The sequence below is a fragment of the Zosterops lateralis genome (assembly GCF_965231275.1).
Source record: "Zosterops lateralis genome assembly, chromosome: 28".
NCBI classification, from domain to species: domain Eukaryota; kingdom Metazoa; phylum Chordata; class Aves; order Passeriformes; family Zosteropidae; genus Zosterops; species Zosterops lateralis.
The window spans coordinates 4,828,602-4,851,832 of record NC_139788.1 but is presented as its reverse complement, the minus strand read 5'-3'; the positions used below and the strand labels follow the sequence as shown (position 1 = coordinate 4,851,832).

Here is a 23,231-nt window from a genome sequence, read left to right as displayed (position 1 = left end):
GCGGCGCTCGGAGCCAGCCCGGCGCGGGCACCCGCCGGCAGCGATGCCGCTCGCCCAGCTGCCCGAGCCCTGGCCCGACATGGAGCTGGTGCATCTGGACACGGAGGTGAGCGGGCACGGCCGGGGGGGCTCCGGGGCGGGGGGCGCCGCCGAACAAAGGAGCGCCCGGCGGGACCCCGCGGAGCGGCGGCCGCGGTGCCGCCCGAGCCCTGCGCTGCCGGGGCCGCCCGGGGCCGCCCGGGGCCGCTCGGGGCCGCTCGGGGCTCGGTGTGCCGTCCCGGGCTGTGGTCGGGGCACCGGGGCTGCCGGGCTCGCTGCCGCCCGGGCGGGCTCTGATCGTCCGGGGAGTGCCGGCAGCGCTCCCAAATCTCCCGGGCAAAGGGAGATTTCCTCTCTGAGGAAAGCGGACCCGGCTGAAGGCCCAGGGAATAAAGATCTCAATTTTGGGGGTTTTCTCCCTCACCCTCCCAGCGCCGTCTTCTCGCACAGGCCTGCGCCGCCAACTCCAATCACGCTCCCGTGTCACTTTGCTGGACGTCTGCTCTTCCCTCCCTCTTGGCTCTTTTCCTCCTCATTAAGACCCCCAAGGCAGATGTGCAGGATGGAGCTCATCCCCTGTCCACATCTGCGGGCTGACACCACAGCCATTTCTGAAGAAGGGACAGCTTGCAGCAGTTGTCACCCAGGGCAGAGCAGCCGGCCGGGGCACTGTGCTCTGGCGCTCTTAGTTAAACACCTTCTCACTCAAACTGGAACCAGCAGCTCTCCTGGAGGAACCAGAGGGGAGGTGGGGGCTTTGTCCCAGGTGTTTCACAGACCTTGGTGCTTTCCTGCGGCTCTGTCTGGATTCGCTGGTGTCACACTCTGTTGTCATACCTGGGGATGTCTCCATGGTTAATTGGTCAGATTTGCTCATTCCTGTTTAAAATCACCTCTGCAGAGGTCTGTGCTCTGAGCAGGGCAGCGTTTCACCCCCGCTGCGGGCACAGCAGGGAGGCACTGGCCATTGGGGGTGAGGTTTCCTAATTTTCATCAGCCAGGTATGGCACAGCTTTCCCGGAGTCCCCGGTGAGGTGGGGAGGCTCTGCCTGGGCCAAACACCTGGCACGAAGGCGCGGTGGGTGAAGAGCCTCAGACACATCGCTGGAGCCCTGAGGAGGAGTTTGTGCTCCAAGCCGGGAGAGGAGGGAAGTCCTGCGGCAGTTCCCAAATCGTGTCGTGCGCCCAGAGCCAGGCCTGGGTTACCGCTGGGACACAGCGCTTGTTATTTGTGGTTCCTCCCTTCCTAAGAAGGGAGATGCCTGAAAAGCCAGAGAACGCCACTCGGCTCCTAATGGGAGGGAACTAATGCCGGTGCCCAGGGCAGTGGAAGCCGCGGGCGAGGCTTCACTCAGAGCCCGATCCCGGCCGTCCCAGGTGCCGGGCGGGCGCTGTGTCAGCGCCACGGGATCCTCCCGAGCGGAAATGGCCCGGGGCTCCGGGCTCCGGCAGCTGCGGGCTCAGGGCAGCGCCAGGGACTCTTTTCCTCATTGCATCAGGAGCGGGTGTGTTAATGGTAAACTGAAAGTGGAGGGAGCCTCTGACTCTCCCCTCCTGTCTCACCTTGGCCACAGCTCGGGGTCAGTCAGGCACCGCGTGCAGGTGGGATTTCAGCAGATCAGGATTTTTGCGCCTCAGGATCTCAAGTGGGACTTAGCAATTTGCCTCCCTTTGGTTTAAAGTGATAAGTACACACTCTTAATTACAGCGAGGAAAGTAATTCGGGTGTTCTTCACCTTTACACCTGGGTCAGACGTTAGAGAGTTTACTCAGGTCCAGCAGTGGAGCAGGAACGGGGTTTGGGAGGAGTTTTGCACTTTGAGGGTAAAATCGCCAAGGGCAGAGGCCCAAGGGGGAAGTTTTCACCACTCCTGGGAGAGGTGGCACCACTGAGAAAGCAAGGAGACATTTCTGGAACACCGGTTACGTAAATTGCCCTGGGATCGCTGCCATCCAGGTTAGAAACCGGCTTCTTCCGACCTTTGCTTTCTGAGTCATGGAGCAGAGGTGCTGTCACCGCGCTGGTGGAGGCATCAGTCCTATTGTTGAGGGATTTGGGGTTTTTCCACTGTGTTCCGGGAAAATTGGCCCTGGGGTGCCCCTTGTCCTGCCCCACCAGAGCTCAGCCATGCCAGGGAAATGCGTGGGAGTGGGTGGCACTGGGAGCTTGAGCTGTTCCCTGCCAGGACCAAGTCCCTCTGTCCTGGAGGCTGAGCTTTATAATCATTTCTCCTGCTTTTCTTTACCCTTGCCATCCTCTCTTCTGCTTCTATTATTCCAATATTGCTTATGTAGCAGAACGTGGCTGGGGCAGAGTACAAACTCTGGAGAATGGAGTCGAGTGACACAGAAATCCTTCCCTGTGAGGGTGGGGAGGCCCTGGCACAGGGTGCCCAGAGCAGCTGTGGCTGTGCCATTCCTGCGAGTGTCCAAGGTCAGGTTGGATGGGGCTTGGAGAAGCCTGGGACAGTGGAAGGTGTTTCTGCCCATGGCAGAGGGAATGAGATGGGCTTTAAGGTCCTTTCCATCCCAAACCATCCTGTGTTTCTTTGATTCCATGACTTCATCCCCACAGTGATGGATCTGTCATCAGGACTCTGCTTTGCTTCAAATTCTTCTTTCATTACACAAACCTACAACAATGCAACTGATGGGGGATTATGCCAAACTCCAGCACTTTGAGCTAATCATTTTTACCTGTATATATGTATCACCCTTTATTGAGCAGGAGCTACTCGTGAATAACTCTTCTCAAGCATGATAGCTTGAGCTGTGCAAACTACAATCAAGAGACAAGGGAGACAGCTGAGTGTCTGTCATCTCTGATGTGCCTTGTGCAGAGACTCCTCTGTTTGGGCTGCCAGAGTTCCTTTGGAGATCTCTCTTTTTGTAGAATTATTTCCTTTCTCTGAACTGCAATAGGCAAGATCCATAAATCTCACTTAATGGTAGTAATTTAAACATGACTTGTTCTTGTATCAAACTAGGAGGAGCTCTGGGGTGAAGGGTTTCTTCCCCTGCTCCTTCCTGGAGTGTTTCATGGCTCATCAGAGTTGGGTGAAAGGGCATCTCTGGGTACCTGTGAGGTTTTAGGGACGTCAAAAGTGACTGCTCAAGATGCAAGGATGCAGGAATAGCAGCAGCTGCTTTTGCAGGCAGAGCTGTCACTAACCTGGGATGACTTGAGCTGGTGGTGTAACCACAGAGCAGGACTGGGCACTGTCCCCACGGTGCTGCCAGGATGTGCCTCGTCCTGGTTTCACATCAGGGCACACTGGCCTGGTCTGGAAATTGCTCCCTGTGCTGTGGATTATGTGGAATTAAAAGGATTTAAAGCGCAAGATGTCCTAAGATAAATATCTCCCAAGTTCAGCCAGGCTGGCAGTTGCGTAACTGAGTGCACTTGTTTTCCAGGATACTTTTCTGTGTGCTATTAAGGAAACTCGCCCTGCCTGTGCTCAGGAGGGGTTTGTGTCACCTCTGGGGCAGTTGGAGCGGTCAGTCACCCAGAGGTGCCCTGGCTGCTGGGCTGCTGCTCCACGTGCCCATCAGATTAGCTCTGTAATCCCCATTTCCGCTCACCCCGGAGCAGGGCAGCTGCAAGGACAGGCTGTGGGCTCCCGGTGAAGCTCGTGTGGCTGCCTCATCAGTAGCCCAAGCCCTGCCCTGACACAGCCTGGATGAGCTCCTCACTGCCCTGGGCACCCCAGGAGGAGCTGTGCCTCCCTCCTGCAGCAGACGCTGCTTGGTTGCTGCAGGTGGGAAATCTTGGGAGTTCTCTCAGAGCAGGACATTTGGGAGGCTCCTGTGCAGCCCCAGAGTGCTGTGAGAGGGCAGCTGCACCTGCTCCCCCCTGTGTGTGGTGTGCAGGGGCAGGGCAGAAATAAATCATTTTAAAGAGGCAAATGTCAGCCCAAGAAACCCACAAACTATTTCAGCTCTGCTCATGACGTGCTGAATGGCCGTATTTTATCTCGGGAGGTGATGAGTCTGGAGCTGTGTTTTCATCTGGAACATTTACAAATGGCCCTCCAATTCCATATGAGGGAATAAGGACTGGTTTTGCTCTGGGGTGGAAGGAGAGCACTTGGCTCTAAACACTGCAATTCTCTGCTCACACATCTGACTTACGTCAGCCTGAGAAAGCAACTGTTTCTTCAGGAGCCTCATCCCTCTAAGACCAGGGACCTGCATGCACAGGAAACCTCCCTGGCATGGACACTGCTCTCTTTCTTTCCTCATCCCTTCCATCCTGGGCGGGATGGGTTTCTGTCAGCAGCAGCAGGACAAGTTTTCCTCAGAGCAGGGAGCTGATAAAATTCAGCCCCCAAAAGTCTGGTGGCTCTGGAGGTATCACCTGGTGTCTCCCAGCTCACCCTTGAAGCTGAAGGGTTGGACACCCCCTGCATCCACTCACCCCTCTCCTGACACGGGCCTTGTGGATCTGTTCTCCAGACCAAGAGCCAGGCACTGCTTCCCTCTGTCCAACACAGAAATTCTGCTTCTTAAGCTGTTTGAGAGAAAACCAGCCCTCCCCGAGCTGTGGTTTGGATGAGCTGTGGATGGGTGACAGCTGAGCCAGTAAACACCAGCCTGTTCCAAGTCTGGTTATCTCGAGTGCCGTGTCTCCCCCTGCCTTGTGGGGGCTGCTCATAAACACAAATTCTTACTTCACTGCTCAGCTGTTCTCTGTGCTAATGGCACCGAGAGCTCCGTGTAAACACCAGGGCAGCATTCCTCCGGGAGAACTCGTGCTGCTGCTGAGGCTTTTTTTTTCAGTCGTTGGCTGAAACTACTTTGGAACTTAAGCTGGGACTAAGGTGAGTTGTGGAGCTCAGAGTGGGCCCACAGAGATGTGAATGTTGCAGTACAGTGGAGACCTGAGGAAGAAGTCGAGTTGATCATGTCAATGGATCCTTGCTGCTCCAGGGAAGGAGTTGGCTTCGTTTCTATCAGTTCCTGAAAGGCTCTAGAACCCCCTCATTCCACTGAGGATCTGAGGCTCGAATCCATTGGCATTGCAGCTCTTCACTTGGCCCATGACTTCTGAAAAGGAGGGAATAAACTGTCCTGGTACATTCAGAGGAGGAGAGGAATGCCATGATTTTTGGAGCCTGAGACTGCAGTGCAAACAGATGTCAAAGCAAAGTCCTCTTGCCCTTGTTTTTCTCCACAGTCTGCAGAAAACCCATACGTGCTTATCCTGCTCTGAGTATCTGTGTCTCAATGAAATCCCACCCACTTTTGCTCCCCCGGCTTCCCCAGGCGGTGCCGGTGCCGTGCTGAACCTGATCCCCCCTCGGTTCAGCGCCCGCGGTGACACCTGGCTGGTGCTCCAGGTGCTTCAGGTCACCTGCTGTGACTTTGTGCGGAGCTGGACCCGGAGCCAGGCGGGGCAGATTTCCTGCAGCTATCAGCTGCGATAGGGTAATAAATAACTGATAAACGCTCCAATTAATGCCGATGTCACGGCACAGCGGTTGTTAACTCTTCCTGCTGCTGGCAGCAGTCACAGAGTGGTGCAGGAGGGGTGGGGTGGAGCAGCGTGGTGCCCGGGGGGACTCTGCACCAACCACCCCAGGGATCCTCGCTGGTGCTGCTCGCCCCACAAACAATATTGGGGGGATTAGGAGCCCCAGTTTCATTTGGGGGAAGTGCGGAGAGACTCTCTGGGCAAGAGACTTTCTTTTAAACAAGTTAAAAGACAAGAGTCTGGTGTATGAGGAAATGTTCAACCATCTTACACCATGCCCAGAGTGCCACCCTGCCCTGTTTGTCCCACCTGAGGGGCTCCCAAAGCCACCAGCTTTTGTGAGGCCATGGGGAACAAACCCATGCCTGGCATGTGCTAACAGCAGGTTCTCTTCCTTTGCAGAACGGGCAGGCAGCTCCAGAAGAAGGTGGGAATCCTCCATCCAAGGTAAAAGATGCCCCGGGGTTATGTCTGTGAGTCCCTGCGAGCGTGGGGGGTGTGAGCTGACTCCAGCGATGGGGACGGTTATTTTTAAACCCTGTAAAGCTGCTGCTCTGTAAATCTGCAGGAGTGCACGTGGGAGTGTGAGGGGCTGCAGATGGGGAAGAGGAAAGATAAACCCCTGTCTTCCTGTCCCTTTGGTCATCCAATCATGCCTGGAAGGTTTTCCAGAGGGCCCCCTCGGCCCAGCACACAGGAGCTGGAATGGAGGCTGTGGCCGAGGGTGAGAAGTGAGAACCCCTGGGGTGTTTCGGTGCTGTGTTTATGCCTTTCTCTGGGGTGTGATCTTGCCAGCTGGGATGAGAAGTACAAGAGTATTTGATGGTTTTGGCACAGCTGCCCTTGCTGAGAGTCTGGTATCTGTTTATTCTCTTGCCTTGGTGGGGCTGGGACAAGCTCCACTTCTGCCAAGTTGCCCTTTGCATCCCCATTAGCATCAGCTGGGAATGACAAAAAGAACTGAGCTGCTGTCTTCTGTGTTTTGGGCAGGGATCTGAACCTGCTAGTCCTTCTGGAGACAGCTCAAGCTCCCCCAGTTCCACACATGAGCAATGTGGTGTGGAAGGACTTGATTTGTCTGCTGTGAGCCCTCCCCAGGTACAGGACCAGCATGATGCTGTCACCATGGGCCTTTCCTGATTGTGCCCATTCCTGTCCTGCACTCAGAGCAGAGCAGAAGAGCCATGTCAGTACCGTGAAATCATAATCCCTTCAGGATTTCCTTTCCTGATGCAGCCGTGCTCTGACCATGGAGAATGACACAACACATTGGATTTGCCCTGGGCATCCTTCCTGAGTGGGCTGTCAGGAGCTCTGTACCCTCACTGAGGGCCCTGTGGCAGCTTCCCCCTCTGAATCATCGCCCTGCCAAAGGCTCTGGGGGCTTGTTGGGTTGTTTTTCCAGCTGGTTACATTGTATTTTTAGCAAAAGACATTTAAACCTAAACCCCAGTTGTCAACATTTCAGCCAGTTTTTTTTCCTTGGGATGTTTGTGGATTTCTAGCAGTGCCAGTGCATCTCTCCTACCTGTTCTGCCTCTCTGGCCCACTCTGGAGCTGATCTGGCACTTCTTCAGTGCCTTGCAAAGAAATCTTGGGGTCAGATGAATTCAGGTCAATGAAATTTGCACTTGACTCCCCTGAGAACAGTGGGTTTATGACTCTTCACTGTGCCTGCATCTCTGGCATGGGAAAAAAAGGAATCTGTGTCTCCTGGTTGGATTCCAGCTGGGTTTCTAAGGTTTGAGACTTTGGCTCTTTCATCTTCAAACACTTGGCTAAACTGCCCTTCCCTAAATGAGGCTGATGGATGTTGCTTTAAAAATCATTTAGGATTTTTTTCTCTTTGAAGGACATCACTGAGACGAACCTTGGCTGATTCCATCTGTAGGTGCCATTCCACAGAAAGGCCATGAGATAGAGGCCAAAAAGCACTTGAGGTTCCCTTTGCTGCTCTGTGGGACAGGGATGTGCAGTCCAAGCTGGAGCAGAGCAGTGGGCAAGTTCTCCAACATCCCAAGGCAGGGAAGCCACAAGAGCCCTGTGCTGCTGCAGGTGTCCTGCTTTCCACTTTTCTGAGGCCCCAGGACAAAATGCCTGTGAGCAATGTCTGACAATCCCATTTTGGGTAACTTTTGAGCACCCAAAGCTCTGCTGCACACTCCTGAAATAACCTCGGTGGCGTTTTCCAAGTTTGTACAAGGTATGTTTGCTACCAGCACAAATGAAATCCCTCCTGTAAACACATACCTTCAGCTTGAGGGCAAGCTCTGCCCTGAGATGCTGTAGATGGGGGACCAGGCAACACCCAGAATATCTGTGAGTTTCAGTTCTTTCTGTGGTTAGACAGCAGCAGCAGCTCCTGGCTCTGGCTTTCCCTTCAGCAGGAGAAGCGAGTGGCCGTCACCATGCGAGGTGACTATTCTCACATTGAAGGTTGCTCAGGCTCCCTCCCACACCCTTCTGTGCCATGTGTGGAGAGCTGCAAGGGGAAGAGGCACCTTTTTCCCAGGTTTGTGCTATCCTTTTGCAGCTCTTTCTGTGATCTCCGCTAAAAATAACCTGAAACGGCGACAGCGGCGATTACTCAACGCCCACGCAGCAGCCCTGTCCCTCCCCGGCCCTGTCAGCAGGATGCTGCCAAGGCACAGCCCTCATGTGCCTGGGCCATGACCAAAGGCTCTCTGAAAAGGAGGAAATCCAAGAGTTCCTCAAAAGAGTCGGGGAGTTCACAGTTGGTGCTGTGAGATTGATGGAGTGTGGTGCCTCCGTCTCACCTGAAACACGAGGATGTGTCACTGCAGGGGTAGCAAGGGGCTGTTTGGACCCAGGCTGGCCCTGTTCTGGGACTTGCTTGCTGCTTTTGTAGCTCCAGCTCAGCTTCCTACCAAGGACAGCTGGTGCATTTCACCACCTCTTGTGTTTTCTGCCTTTCAAGAACAATTGTGGTGCACAAGTCCCTGCAGGCCCCATTCCTCACTGTGTTTTCCTTGGGAATGTCTGCGAGATCCTTGTGCTGAGGAAGAGTCAGTGTTCACAGGGGATGGGATGAGGCTGTGTTTTGAATTTGCACTGAAAACAGGGTTCATCATGGCCACATCCCTAACACCAGGCTGCTGATCCAATGCAGGATGGGTACACGGATAGATTTCTTTCTCATCCTCTTTGGTGGTGGTGGTGGTTAAAAGCCTCTCTGGATACAGAACCTCGTCTTCTCCTGCATTCTCCAAATTTTAATTGCCAGGTTGAGTGAAATTGGTCTTTGTTCAGCTGGGGAACAGCAACTGAATTCAGTGGAAGAATGGAACCTCTCATAATTGGGGTTTTTCAGCCTGCTCTGCAGCCAGCTTGGCTGAGGGGTGAGCCTGTGCTCCCTGAAGGTGCCAAGCATGAGGAATTATACATGGAAGTACAACACCCAATTAGTGAAATCACTTCTTCATGAAAAGCAGAGGAGTGGAATTGCAGTGCTGAGTGTGCCCACACTCTCTCTGGGGAATGGGCTGAGGGTGCTGATCAGCTTGTTCTGGGGTGATAATCACAGAGCACAGGGAGAACTGGGGAAGGGAAGAACTGAGCTCTCCCAGCTCTGTACCATAAAAGGGACCTTTGAGACTGGAGCAAGGGCTGTGCTCTGCCACAGACACCAGGCAGGAGGTGCTCCAGGCTGAGCCTGGCTGTGGCAGTGCAGGAGAGGCAGAGATGAGGCTTTTCCCCAGATCTGTGTAGCTCCTGTTGGTTTATCCTGAGCAGGTAAAGCCTGCAGACAGGTCCTTCCCTGCAGTATCTCCAAGGGCATGAAGGAATCCTGGGCAGGGACATCTTCCACCATCCCAGGCTGCTCCAGCCTGGCCTGTGTGTCCAGTGAGGGTTGGCTCTCCCAGCACTGCCCTTGAGCTCCAGGCTGAGAGCAGGACAGGACTCACATCCAGTGTGTGATCCTGGTCAGTGCTGGACACCACTAATCACAGCCTCTTAACGTGAAGGGTTTCAAAACAAACAAGTGAGTGCTCTGCTCTGTGCGTGTTTGCACAGCTGCTGCTGGTTCCTCCAGGACCTGGAGAGCTGTGGAGCTGTGGGAAGGGGCAGGTAAATCCCTCAGCCAATCCCTTCTCAGCCCATTGCCCCTCTCCTGTGGCTCCCAGCCTGGTGTTCTGGCCAGACTGGCCCCCGTGGCTGGGCAGGACGTGGGACCACTGTGTTGTGGTGCTGCCTGGAAATTTCCCTGACACTGCAGGGACTGGGCAGCAGCTGTGGCCAGTTTTAACATTTGGCTTTTCCAGCCTGTCACTGGTAAAACTCTGAGTTCAAACTGGCTGCTCTGCCTTGTCAGCTGAAGGAATTGAGTGGGTTTGCTGCTCCAGCAGTGCCTGACAGCTGCCTGGCCTGTTCCTGGCAGAGCCTTTGCTCTGTGTCCTTGGCAGGGCTGGGCTATGGCGAGCAGCAGCTTCTGAGCTCTTAAAAAACACAAATAAATGCCTGTTTGAGGAGCAGAGTCTCTGATGAGCTGCAGACTCTAATGAATAATTGAAGAGGGGTCAGTTTACAGGACTTGCACACGAGGAATGTAGCAGAGTCTGATCCAGCAGCCCTCCCACATGGTCCCCAACCCATCCAAACCACTCCGGTTTCTTCTCTGCCATTTCCATCCCCCTGGTGAGTTCATAGAAGCTGTCTCATGTTCTGTCTCCAGAAAGCCTTTTATTGAAGGAAAGAAAAATCTGAAAATCTGTTTCTCTGTGTTGTACTTGGAGGGGACAGTGGTGAGGGCTGGCACTGGAAGGGACCCCAAAGAACTCGTTCACTTTTGATTTTTGAAGACACCAGAATGGGTGTGGGTCACTGGGTCATCCACCCCAGCAACTGGGAGCTCAGAGTGCCCTTGGCTGAGTTTGCTGGCCAAGATGCTGATTGGGATTCTCCCTGCACACACAGGCAAATCTGCCTGAAGCTCCTGCAGCTTCACCAGTCTCAGCTTTATTTGGAAGTGAAGCCTGGTTTGGACATGAGCAGAAAATTCCTTCCATAGCTCCAGGTGAAGCTGCAAAAGCTGTTTTCCCTCTGGCTGCACTGTGCTGCCTGCCAGGGCTGCCACAGGGTGGGGACCATCCAGAGAGGGGAGTCCCAGCTATCCAAGAATTCCTGCCTTGCCTGGAGTCCTTTTCCTTCTCCCTTAGGAAATCCCCTGTGTGTGCCTGGGGCAGCCTCCGAGCAGTGGGAGCAGAGGCATTGCAACAGCTCCTGCTGATCTCATTGCAGCTCTGAGGCAGGAAGGGTTTCCCAACTGCAGAGTGAAATCCAGGTCCTTCCCTTGGCAATCCTGGAGAGCACAGCTGGGAAACATCCCCCTTTGGACACGGGGAAGGAGAGTGTTTATCCCTGTTGGTGCCTGAAGCCTCGGTGAGGGCAGAGCTGCTCCGGGGACGCTGAGCAGGCTGAGGACACTCCGTGCTCCTGAGATGTGGCTGAAGTGATCCTCTCCTGCCAGAGAGGTGGATTTACTGGGCAGCTGGGAATTGAGGATGTGCCATGAGTGCTGTAACATGGGGAGGTGATGGCTCAGCACCACCACTGGGGTCTCTGGTCATCTTTGGGATCCAGGAGGGAACCCCTGGGGTCTCCACAGGGACAGAGCAGGGAAAAAAAGCTCCTTTAAAAAGAACATCTGAGGGGAACAGGACAAAACATGGTATTCCCAGTGTGGGGGGTGGCTGCAATCCCTGTGCTGTGATGTTTGGGAAGGGATGGATGTGATGTCCATGTTTGGGAAGGGGATGGGTGTGATGTCCATGTTTGGGAAGGGAATGGAGGTGATTTCCATACTGTGGTCCTGTCCCTTGCACACGGAGCAGCTGAGCCATGGAGGGGGTGGCTTCTGGCTGCAGTTTTATAAATATTAAAAGATAAAATAGAGCTTTGCTCCACCGTTCATCCTGTGTGCTCTCACCGGGGTGTTGGTAGTGCACAGCTCGGGGTGTGTTTTGGACAGGGTTTTTTTGCTTTTAGCCCTGCTGCAGTTCACAGCCACCCCCAGAACGTGACAGTCCCTTTTCTCTCAGCGTGTCCCACACGTGTGACCTTCTCAGAGGGTGGGGGAGAGCCGGGTTCTCCCCACCTGCACCGAGCAACCCTGGCAGGTACCAAGCAAAGGCTTTTCCAAGTCCTGAGACCACTTTTTGTGTGCCTCGCAGGGGGAGGGCAGCCTGAGTGCTGTGGGAGGAGTGTGGAATTCCGGCGTTCCTGCGACACAGAATAGTTTCCACATCCCACGATTACTCCAAGGGCAGCAAACAAGTCTTGGTTCTTGTTGTGAAACCAGGGTTGTATTTTATAATTCAGCTAGAAAGAGTTTTCAGCTTTTCTACTGAAAGCAGCAGAACTGTTCCATGCCCTGATGGAAGGTGGTGCTTTACTGCAGGTTCCTCAGAGTGGGATTCTGTGTTTGGAACAGCCTGGGACAGGGTCCCCTGGTTTTAGCACCATCAAAGCACGAGCTGATGGGAATTTGCTGAGAGCAGAGCTTTCCTCCCTGCTGGGAGGTGTGTGCAGGAAGGGGAGGCTGCATCCTTAGCTCTTTTGCACTGGAGGCTGATTTGCTCTGTAGAAGCTGCAGAACTGAGTAATTCCTTATCTCCTGGCTGTTAAAGGTGTTTCCCCCCCCAGTGTCACGTTTCACTGGGTGCAAAGTCCTGCCGACTCCCCGTGCTCCTCTCACAGCTCTGGGATTGCAGCAGCCATCGGGAGGTCTCCGTGGAGTTTGGGAACATCTTTTGCCTGAGCTCGTGTCTTTAGCCCAAACAGCTCATTGTCAGCTGACCCTGACCGGTTGCAGCTTGTGGTGCCTGGAAAGGGTGGAGAAATTGTATTCATTTATTTATTTTTTTAAGAAGCTTTGAGGATCTGCTGCCAACATTGCCCTGGATAGAGCCAGGAGCAGCCTGGGGAGTGTGAGGGGGAGCCTGTGCTGGAGCCTCTCTGCTCTCTCCATCCCAAAACAGACCTGAGCCCTCTGGTATAAAGCAGATATTTTGGTTTCCCTGTGAAACGAGTTGGTTAAAAACTGAGCAGATCAAAAAGGATGTCGTGAAACACAAGGACAGGGGCTCAGCTGTGTGAGCCACCATCTGCCTTCTCTCTTCCTCAGCCTCAGGCTTTGCTTGAGAAAACCCCTCATCCCTTAATAATTTCCAAGATCCCCTGTTTCAGGGGTGCTGAATCTTCCCAGAGGGGAGTTTATGACCTGGGTGTTTATGAAATGGGCTTTGGGCTCCCCCCATCCCGTTTCAGATGAGAAACACGTTTTGGACATTGAAGATGCTCTGAGTGCCACCTGCTGGAATGTGCTCGAGGGGTGCCAGAGTGACGCTGCCTGTCCCATGGCAGTGTTCCCTCTTTAGAGATTTGCTGTAACCCCGTTGTGGGGAGCCAGGATCACTGCAGGAGCAGCAGAGTCCTTCCCAGGAGTCGCCAGGTTCATTTTACACAGCCTGGTTGCCTCTGTGAGTGGGGAGGAATTGCCCCCAGGGGGATGGCGAGCGTTTGCAGGAGTCAGGCTTTTGTCTGAGCCATGTGTGGGGAGGCTCCTGATGTTTTCCATGCCAGGATGGAGCTGGTCCTTCCTTTTTTCAGCTGCCTTGGCTGGGTAAAGGTTTGGGCACCAGGGCTTTGATGATTTCAGAATTTGCGGATTTCTGGACACCACGTTATTACCCGCACTGGGCAGAGGCCCGAGTGTGTCCTCTGGTTTTCTCCTCCCTTTCCCATTTTTGGTTGGTTTTGTTTTTCAGGAGACCAATACCAGTCCTTGGAGACGGTGCGGGGTGGAACGCGCAGCCCGGCTCCCTCTCAGTAACCCCTCCCTGCAAACCTCCTGCCAGGGATCCGCCCCCGCCTCAGCCCCTCCTTGGGAAGTTCCCGTTCCCGAGTCCCCGGTGTTCCCGGGCTGGAGCAGTGACTTTGTGCAGCAATTCCACCTTCAGAGCCCCCTGCCGTGTCCCTTCCTCCTGGCCCGCAGTGTCCCCGAGGCTTTTGTCTGTCAGCGGGAGTTAAAGGGCTAAGGAAGCCTCTCCCTCCCTGCACATCCTCTTGGATTGCTCCAAGAATCTCCCTCTTCTTTTAAGAGAGTCTGTGGCCCAAGGCACAGGCACCCCAAGCCGAGCCCTTCCCTCTCCAGCCCGGCCCGTGTCTCTGCTCAGTCCCGCAGCGTTTCTCGGGCTGGGGGCTCCCAGGTGCACTGAAAAGGATCCACCACAGAAGTGCAGTCGAAAGTAGGAGGTTCTGGCCAATTCTTTCGTTGCTAACGAGGCCAAGGGCCAGCCCTGCCCAAAAAAGGCCTTTGCAGGAAGGCAGGCAGTGACTGGGGAGGTTTCTTTGCTTTGTTTGTTCCCCTTTTTGAGAACCACCACTTGAAAAAAACCCTCCAGACAGAGCAGCCTTTGCTCTCCACAACCTTCAGCCTGGTTTCCTCCACAGAGCTGCAGCACCTTGTGCTTCCCTCTGACTCCAGGCTCCCTCCAGAGCAGGAGCTGTTGCTCCACAGGGAAGTTGTGGCTCCAGAGTAGGTCACATAAAATAACTTCATGCAGAAGTTCAGGAGTGTGAAGTGAACTTCCCACATTCCTTCCCGATGCTGACACTCAAGGAAGGAGGGGTCTGAGGTTGCCTTCATCCAGTCCTTCCTGGGCAGCAGCTGAAACCTCTGCCAAGACATCCCCTTGGGAAGCCGTGGCTGTGGCAGCAGCTGTCCCTCCTCAAGAAGCAGTTCCTCACACCATCACCTTCTGTTTGTGAAGCCTGATCCCCCCCTCCCAGAGCTCAGGGGGTAACTGGATCCTGGCAGGACGCAAAGACAGTCCCTGAATATTCTGACTGAAACCTGTGGGGCCAGCCAATGTCATGTTTTATGGAGCTGATGCTGGGAATGGCTGCAGGTTGGTCCCCCCCAGAATTAGATTACAGGACCTTTAATGTGAGCACTGGGAGCCGTTTGTGTCTGGCAGTGCTGGATTTGGGGATCGTCTTTCCTGGGGCTGAGGTGCCCCTGGCAGCAGGTTCACACAGAGTTTATAGACACAGAGGTCACACTTCAGTGCAGCATCTGAGCCACCACCCCACAGACAGGGCCACCTCTTTCACACAGCACACAGTGACAGGTTAACGGGGAATGTTTTTTAAGCTAAAAGAGGAGAGAATTAGATCAGATATAAGAAGAAATTCTTCCCTGTGAGGGTGCTGAGCCCTGGCAGCTGTGGCTGCCCCTGGATCCCTGGCAGTGCCCAAGGCCAGGCTGGACAGGGCTTGGAGCAGCCTGGGACAGTGGAAGGTGTCCCTGCCCATGGCAGGGTGGAATGAGATGGACTTTGAGATCCCTCTCAACAGGGACAGAGATGGGAATGGTCAAGTCAGGCAGTGCAGACACAGGGAATGAGAGGGAAATTTTCAGCCGGATCATTCTGAGCCAGTTCTCTCCCAGTTTCTCTGTAAAAGGAAAATGGGGAGCCACATGTGCACTCCCAGTTCCCTCAGGAGAGCAGCTGCTTTCAGCCATGGGTTTTACCAGCCTCGTTGTAAAAGACTTCTTCCCTTTATCTGACCTAAATCTCCACTCTTTTAGCATAAAACCATCTCTCCTTGTCCTATCACAATAGGCCCTGCTAAAAACTGTCCCCAGCTTTCCTTTAGGCACTGGAAGGGGCTCTGAGGTCTCCCTGGAGTCTTCTTCAGGTGAACACCCCCAGCTCTCCCAGCCTGGCTCCAGAACAGAGGGGCTCCAATCCCTGGAACATCTTCATGGTGGACCAGCAGGTCCACGTTGTTCCTGTGCTGATCCAGAAGCTGCTGGTCCCTCCTGGCCCCTTCCCTGGAGAGCGTCCCTGCTGGATCAGCATTTGTGCTGCTCAGAGCAGGGGCAGAGAAATTTTGAGGAAGAAACAGTGAGACTCAGTTGCTCATTGCTGCCTCGTGCAGTGCCTAAAATTGCTCTTTCTGTGCCTGTTTTCCTGTGTGTGACTCGGGGGACTGAACTGATCCCCCTGAAAAGGCCGCTGAGATTTGCTGATGGCTCTTTCCATGCCTAAGCACCCGTAAAGCCGCTCAGTGTTCTCGTCTGGCCGCTGCATTGTGCAGCCATGGCCACACAAAGCCATTTCCCCATACGAAACCGCCGCTTCCTTTCAGTAGAACTCCCAAAATACATCCCGGTGACACAACCACGGCACCGGGGCTCTCGTGCTGCTCTGGGTGCTGCTCTGGCCTCCGAGCTCAGGATCCAGCTGGGGAAGGATGGGAGGATAACAGCCCAAAGCTTTGGAGATGCTGAGGCTCCTCTTCCGCAGCAAGCCAAGGATCCAGGAGGCAAGTGCCTGATAAAATACCTGCTCTGCCTGCAGTGCTGGGCTCTGTCCCTTCTGCAGGACACAAGGAATCAGGGAATTCCTGATCCTAGAGAGCCAGACCTTAGCCAGGTTTAATTAAGCACTCTTTTGGAAAAGGCATTTTGGAGGGTATGACTGCTTTCTAAGAAGTGTCTTTCCTAGGTGCTGCCAGATTTTGGGAGTGTTTTGGGACCAGAGCATGTGTTGAAGCAACAGAAATTAAAACAGCTTCTGGTTAGTTGTTGATGAATAGGAAGCAAAATGCCAAGAGCAGAATCTGTTTCGAGCTTTTGCAGGGTGGTTTTTTTTTTCTTGCATTTAGATGTGACGGTCTCAACCAGCAAAGTGACAAAACGCGAGCAAAAACAAACCTGTCTCTTGGCTTCTGGCTTGTAAAATCCTCCCTCAAAAAAAAAGGGGAAAGTAGAAAACAGGACTTTTAATTTGAACTTGGGAAAAGCCCCTGTTGGTCTGTCCCCAGCCCTGCTCTGGGGTGACTCAGCCGTCTGTGCCCTGTGAAGGCGGCACAGGGACGTTCAGAACTTGTCTCCTCCTCTGACTGGAGCATCCTTCTGGGCTTTTATTTCCCAGGAGAAGCCCATCTCATGTCCCAGCAGTGCAGGAGTCTGTGGAAAATGCCGCTTTGGAGGTTGTGGGTGACAGCAGGTGCTGGGACCCCCCAGGAACAGGGAGTGCTGGGCCTGCAGAGATCCATGCTTATGGGAATTCAATGCTCCCATCCCAGGCAGAGGCTGGAGCCTGTTCTGAAGGAGCCAGGATGGAGCTGCTTTCCCAGTGGGTGGGAGAGATCCCTGGGGCAGGATCTGCTGAGAGTATTCTGATGGCTTTTTGCTCAGGAAGGGGTTCAGCTGTGGCTCTGGCAGATTTGTCACCCTGCTGCTCCTGGAGCAGTGGGACAGTCACCCTCTCCAGCTGCTCCCCCTGCAAGGGCACAGCAGTGCAGAGGAGGAAGGGGAAGAGGTGACTGCAGGGCCCCTCCGATCTGATTCTGTCCTTCTGGAGCTGGAAGTCAGTTAATTCTCAGCTGTAATCTCACTGTTCTCATGCAGCTCCTCCCTTCCCTCAGGGCTTGCTTTTCCTTCTCTTCTCCCCCTCCGTAGCTCCTGTCCCACCTCCAGGTTACCTTGAGTTTACCAAATCAAATCAATATAAATTTATTTACTGGGACCTGGCTCCAACAGCTCTCCTGGAGCCAGCACACAGCTCAGAATCACATCCCAAGGAGTGCTGGCTGCTGAGACACCCACAAGGGCTGTGAACAGCTCACCTGATCTTGCTGAACACATTCTTTGGGAAAACTTTAGCAGAGAATGACAGTCCCTCTGTGCTGATGTTTTTTTTATTGTCCCACAGGCAAAATCTGACATCACTTGGATAGAGAAAGACCTGGTGGACTCGGCAGACAAGGTAGGAAAGCTGCAGTGGGCACCTCAAGGAGACTCATCCATTTCATTTGCATTCTGTCCCACACGCCAGGGTGTGAGCAGAGCTCACAGGGACCTCTCTGAAAACCAAACCCTTTCCTGCCTCCTGCCCCTGCCAGCCCCTCGGCTCAGTGGGACTGCTGCAGAGAGCAGCTATTGCTCATGGCTCACGTGACATCCTGGACTTGATCTCATCCTCCTCCTCCTTCCTCCCCACACCAACCCCCTTTCCGTGCTGTCATTCGTGTCTCCTGTGGCTTTCTGATTTTGTCAGTGAGGCAGGACGGGCACTTTTGGGTGCGTGGAAGTACAGGGGAGATTTTATTGCCTTTCTGAGGCTCCTCTCCCACGCTGGTAACACGACATGAAAGATTGTCTGGGTCAGGACGAGATTTATCAGCTCCTGCCAGGCCCACGCACGGGGAGTTCACTGCTCCCACACACTGGGAACGTGGGGCTTCTGTGGAATGGGTGCTTATCTTGGGCAGCACAGGCTGGACAGGGTTTCTCCTCCCCTGGGCTGTGTCAGAAGGCAGGAGGTGTCGGTGTGAACCAGGCTCCTGCTGTGCTCAGCAGCTGCAGGTGCTTTTCCGTGCCCTGGCACTGCCCCAGCCCTTGCAGCTCAGCAGGCACTGAGGTGGGGCTGGGCCCAGCTGCCTCACTGATCTTCAGTCATTTGTTTCTTTCGTTATCAGTTCTCAAAAGAGCACGTGGTGGGGGCAGATGAGGCAAGACAGTCATAATTTGTCTCTCTGGTTCCATCCTCTGCACTCTCAGGAGAGAGTCAGAAATCAGCGCTGACACGGAGCTATTTCCTTTCATGTAGGTGTCTTTTGAGTCATTTCAAGGGGTTTCTCTCTTACCTGCACCTTCTGGGGTCTTGCTGTAGGAAACATCTGTCTGTCTTGAGGGAAAGGTCAAAGGGAAACAGGTTTGGACGTGGAAGGAGGCAAAACAAGCCCTCCCAATACCTCTGCTCTGTCCTGCCAATAATCTGAGCCATGGTGGGTTCAGAAACAAGAAATGTCCTTAAAAACACCTGACATGGACCTTCAGGGTAGCTCTCAGATAAATAACCCCAGACTCCGCAGCAAGGACTGTTGTGCAGCATAAGGCAAGAGAAGGGCTGAATGCAAATCCAGACATTCCTGGAGGAATCCCATTGTGGGTGACCCCTCATCCCTGTGCCAGGAGAGATGTGCAGCTCTCCAAGGTGTCGTCAGACTTCTGGGTGGGTTCTCATGAGTTTTCCCCTTCTGTTTTAGAGAGGAAAGTGGCTTCTCACAATTTCCCCTGTTGTGGAAATACCCCCAAACCCCCAGCCTGATGTGAACTTCAGGCAGCATTAGGTGGAAATGACTTTAAGGAGACCGTGTGTGTTTTCTATCAGTGTCTCGTCAGGGAACAGAAATGCCAGCGAGGAGCTGTGACGTTATTATTTCTTTAAAAAGCAAACCTGAAAAAAAAAAAAAAAAAAAAAAAAAAAGCCCCAACCGCAAGTGCACAAGTGCTACTGCTGGGGAGGGGGAGCGTGAACCTCTCTCGGTGCCAAGCCCGGTCCCCACTGCGCATCCACCGTCGCTGCCGCCTGAGCTGCTGCCCCGGCCCCGAACCCACAGCGGGGCTGCCATTCCTGGGGCCAGACCATGTTATCGGCATGGGACAATGGAGAGGGACCCTAAACTTCCCCGCGTGTGGGCGTTCCTGACTCTCTGGCTGCAGAGGAAGCAGCGAGCCAAGCCCTGCAGCCTGCAGCTGCCTGCCCCCAGCCAGCTCTCCAGCCCGGTCAGTAGCGCTGCCACCTCCCGCTGCCACCTCCCTCTGCTTCCCTTCCTGCTGCTGGCTGATGCTTCCCATGGATGTTGGGGGCACTCAGGTCTGCTTTTCTTTCTCTGCCCTCTGGGATACTTTGTTGTGGTGACACTGGAAGGAGCTGACCTCGGTGGCACACAGGTGCTTTTGTGCTGGGGACGTGTGTGTGCTGCCAGCCAGGCTGTAGGAGCTGGTCACAAAAATCCTGAGAGTTGATTTCCAAGTTAGTGGATGAGTCCATGAGGGAAAATCTCCCCTTGTGGCAGCAAGATATCAAATGGCTTCTCTAAGTGCTTCTGTGGTAGGAGGATCTCAGGATGGTCTGGGCTGGAGGGGACCTTAAAGCCCATCCAGTGCCACCCCTGCCACAACAGGGACAACTCCCACTGTCCCAGGCTGCTCCAGGCCCCATCCAACCTGTCTTGGACACTGCCAGGGATCCAGGGGCAGCTGCTCTGGGCACCTTTGCCAGGGCTTCCCCACTCTCACAGGGAAGGATTTCTTCCTAATGGGTCCATTTTTGGGTCTGTCCCTGCTGTGGGCTCTCTCCCTGGACAGCTGAGATGGCAGGAGGAGCTGAACTTGTCTGGCTCCTGCTCCAGCTCTGGAGGTGGGAAGCTACTCCTCACAGCAGCTGTCTGCAGGAACTAAGCCTCCAGATGGACCCAGAAGTGCAAAGTGGCTGGTTTAAGCTGGGAGATCATCTGGAACACGAAAATGGTGTTGTTTAAGGGATTATGGGATCTTTCTTGCCTGTGATCACCGAGCCCAGGGAAAGGCAGGATAACACAGGGAGCTCCTGTGCCCCTGCCCTGAGAGCCTGAGCAGCACAGGAGAGAGCAGAGCTCCCACCATGGAAACAGAGCCACTTCCTAAACTGAGAAAAACCCAGCCCAAGAGAGGGGAAGGGAGCTCGGTGCAGGTGGGAAACCACATCCATGGGCACTGGAGGGTGGGAGTGGGCTGGGCAGGAGGACAGGGAGGGCTGGCACCTGGCTCTGGCTGGCTTTAAAAGCTGCTTTGATGAGCTGGTTCCAGACCAAGTGTCTGAACAGGTCTAGAAAACAAAGTGTAATTTTTTTTCCCCAACTCTGCAAGGGAAAAAAAAAATCATAGTTCCAGCTTTCTGCAGCCTCTGCTGGCCACAGCTTCCCCAGGGCTGAGGACAGCAGAGTTTAATGCATTTTTGAACATAATTGCTGTCCTTTGGTCCAGAAGTTTTGCTGGGAATAGGAGGTGTTTCAGCATCACCTCAGGGTCTGTGGCTGTGCTGGCCCAGCTCCCTTGGTGAGTTTATTCTATTTATGCTGATTAAATCTATTTTTTCTTCTTTTTTTTTTTTTTTTGAAGTAAAATAATGTGTTTTAAACAAAACATGTGCCAGAGACCTTGGCTTCCCCTCAATCTTCTTGAAGGCTGGAGTCTGTTAAAGCATCATCTGTATGTGCTGAAGATGCACTAAGACTTATGTTGCAGAGTTGCTCAGATTGCTGAGCAGATGGGCTCCAACATGTCTGGTTTTTGCCAGCCCTGGCCCTGTTTTGACAACAGTGCCGTATTTTTTGTGTTGTGGGATTTTTAGTGGCATAAACACTCCTGTTTTTGCTACCAGTGCCTCAAAAAGGAGGGTGCTTCTCAAGCACTCTTCTGAAATGTAGTTCAAAGCAGCTCCTGTGGTTGGGAGGGAGGGTTCTGTATTTACCTGGTCCTCCCTACCCTGACTTATTGATTGCAGATGCTGATACCTGTGACAAGCACCAACCTTTATGGTTCTCTCAGCTGTGGCTCCTGTGAGTCTGGAGCTGCAGTCTCTGTTCCATAATCCCACCAGGCTGATTTTCCTTGCTCAGGAGTCCCTGCCAACCGTGTGCCCTCTGTTTCAGGGGGAAGGTGTCGTGCAGGAAATCAACATCACACACCATGTGAAGGAGGGCTCTGAGAAGGCTGATCCCTCACAGTTTGAGCTCCTGAAGGTGCTGGGACAGGGCTCTTTTGGCAAGGTGAGATCACTCCTTCCTATGTGCCATGCCAGGGAAATGATTCTGGTGACGAAAGGAACCATCCCCAACAAAACCACTTTGCTGATTCCCAGGAATGTTCCTGGGCATGTTCCTCCCTTCTCAGAAGTGCTGCTGTGTGCCCCAGGCTGGGTTTGGCCCCTGATTACGGTCCAGTTTCCCTTCTGTGAAGCAGGAAGGAAGTAGCCTGTAGCTCTTATCTGTTTCAATAATCCAGGTCTCTTACAGACCATCTGCTGACACATAAAATCAGCTTGGGGTCAGTCAGTTACCAGCTGACAGTGGGGCTTGGACAGGACTGTGTGCTGCAAATGCAGCAGTGGCTTTGTAGAATCAGAGAAAAGTTGGAAAAGACCTCTGGGATCATCCAGTCCAACCAGCAGCACTGCCAAGCCACCACACCTGCATCCTTTTGATGCTGCCTAAAACCAAGTAGAATGAGACATCAGGGAAGGGAAGGAGATGAAAATCCAGAGGATGCAGTACCTGAACAACACAGAGTTGATGTGACTGACAAGCCAAGAGGCTTTAGTGGTACAGTGAAGCATCAGTGCCCCCACTCACAGCCCCAGCCCCATGGGAGCTGCAGCAGACAGGAGGTTTGGAAGGCTGGAAAGGAGGAAAGTACAGCATGAAACTGGGGAGTGAGAGGAGTCCACACTTCCCTGGAAACCCCATGGGAAAACTTGAGCTTCTTAGGGACACTCTGGGGTTTGCCACTTTGGGAAGCATCCAGCTCCTACTGCCGGTGGTTAGTGTTTGGTGAATGTGATGTTCTTCTGCCTCAGGTTTTCTTGGTGAGAAAAATAACACCCCCAGACAGCAACCACCTCTATGCCATGAAAGTGCTCAAGAAGGCAACGCTGAAAGGTAGGAAGGAGACTCCTCCTGCAGTGTCCTGATCCTCTGGGATGTCAACAGCACTGGGGAAATGTCACAGAAGTCATTGCTGGCCCTGGGGTGGGCTGGGTGAAAGAAAATCCTCTTTATCTCAGCAAAACATTCTCCTTTTCTTTCATCTGTTTAAGACCATTATGATGGAGGTGGGAAAACTCAAGGAGCTTGGTGCTTAAGGCTGAGATGGGGCTGGACACTGGGACTGGACAGTGCCCAAGGGCTTTTTCTGTGTCTGAGCTGCTTCTCTCTTCCCACAGTGCGGGATCGACTGAGGACAAAGATGGAAAGGGACATCCTGGCTGATGTCAACCATCCCTTTGTGGTGAAACTCCACTATGGTGAGTGAAGCTCTTTGGGGTGCTGGGAGAGGGGCTGCAGCTCCAGCAGACTCTGGCTGCCTTTAAACACAATCTCCTGAACACAAATCCTTTCCTGGAAGGATCTGTGTTCCCATTGCCTGCTCCAGCTAAGGAATGGGGAAGTGAGCATGGACTGGGAGAGGAAGTTTAAACATCAAATCCCTGGGATTAAAACATTAAACCACAAGAAACTGAGAAAGCAGAGCTAACTAGCCAAGCTGGAGTTTGGCAGGGTTAATGCTCTGACTCTGGGGAAGGCAAGGACAGCTTTGTTCCCTGTAAGGTGACCAGTGCCTCTCCTGGGAAAACAGCCCTTTCAGGAGGATATCACTGGCAGAAAGGGAACCAGACCCCCATAAAATGAGGATTTCCTGCAGTACCAAAGTGCTGTGAGGAGCTCCCATTTCAGCAGCAGAGACAGGCCATCTCCATTAGCCCATCAGCCCTACCTGCATTTAACCCAGGAACCACGCAGGGCATGTGCCCAGCTGGAGCCACTGGGATTTAAGTGATTAATGTAACACCATGGAGCCTTCCCTCAGTGCAGGGGTCTGATTCCTGCTCTGGTTTGTGTTTCAGCATTCCAGACAGAGGGGAAGCTGTACCTCATCTTGGATTTCCTCAGAGGAGGTGACCTTTTCACTCGGCTTTCCAAAGAGGTGGGTATGCTCTGGCATCTTGGTGGACTGCTCAGGCTCAGCTCATCTCTGCTTATGACCCTTGCAGTCCTTGAAAGGGTGAAAACAACCTCCAACCTGCTGCTAGTCCAGGGCTGGCACCAGGAGAGGGTGGGAGCCCTGTGCTCCAGCAGAAAA

At 53.6% G+C, this 23,231-nt stretch overlaps 1 protein-coding gene across 3 annotated transcripts in view; it reads left to right on the top strand.

Annotated features, from left to right (window-relative positions):
* RPS6KA1 (ribosomal protein S6 kinase A1) overlaps positions 1-23,231 on the top strand; it is a 31,480-nt gene continuing 8,249 nt past the window's right edge. For 2 of the 3 annotated variants that reach the window (XM_083879305.1, XM_083879304.1), the window contains exons 1-7: positions 1-106; positions 5,915-5,959; positions 17,260-17,313; positions 21,026-21,142; positions 21,949-22,030; positions 22,315-22,395; positions 22,996-23,075. In XM_083879305.1, coding sequence (XP_083735431.1) covers positions 44-106; positions 5,915-5,959; positions 17,260-17,313; positions 21,026-21,142; positions 21,949-22,030; positions 22,315-22,395; positions 22,996-23,075 — 522 coding nt within the window. In that variant the 5' untranslated portion in view covers positions 1-43. The remainder of the gene's footprint in view (positions 107-5,914; positions 5,960-17,259; positions 17,314-21,025; positions 21,143-21,948; positions 22,031-22,314; positions 22,396-22,995; positions 23,076-23,231) is intronic. The other variant, XM_083879306.1, reaches the window with a different exon arrangement.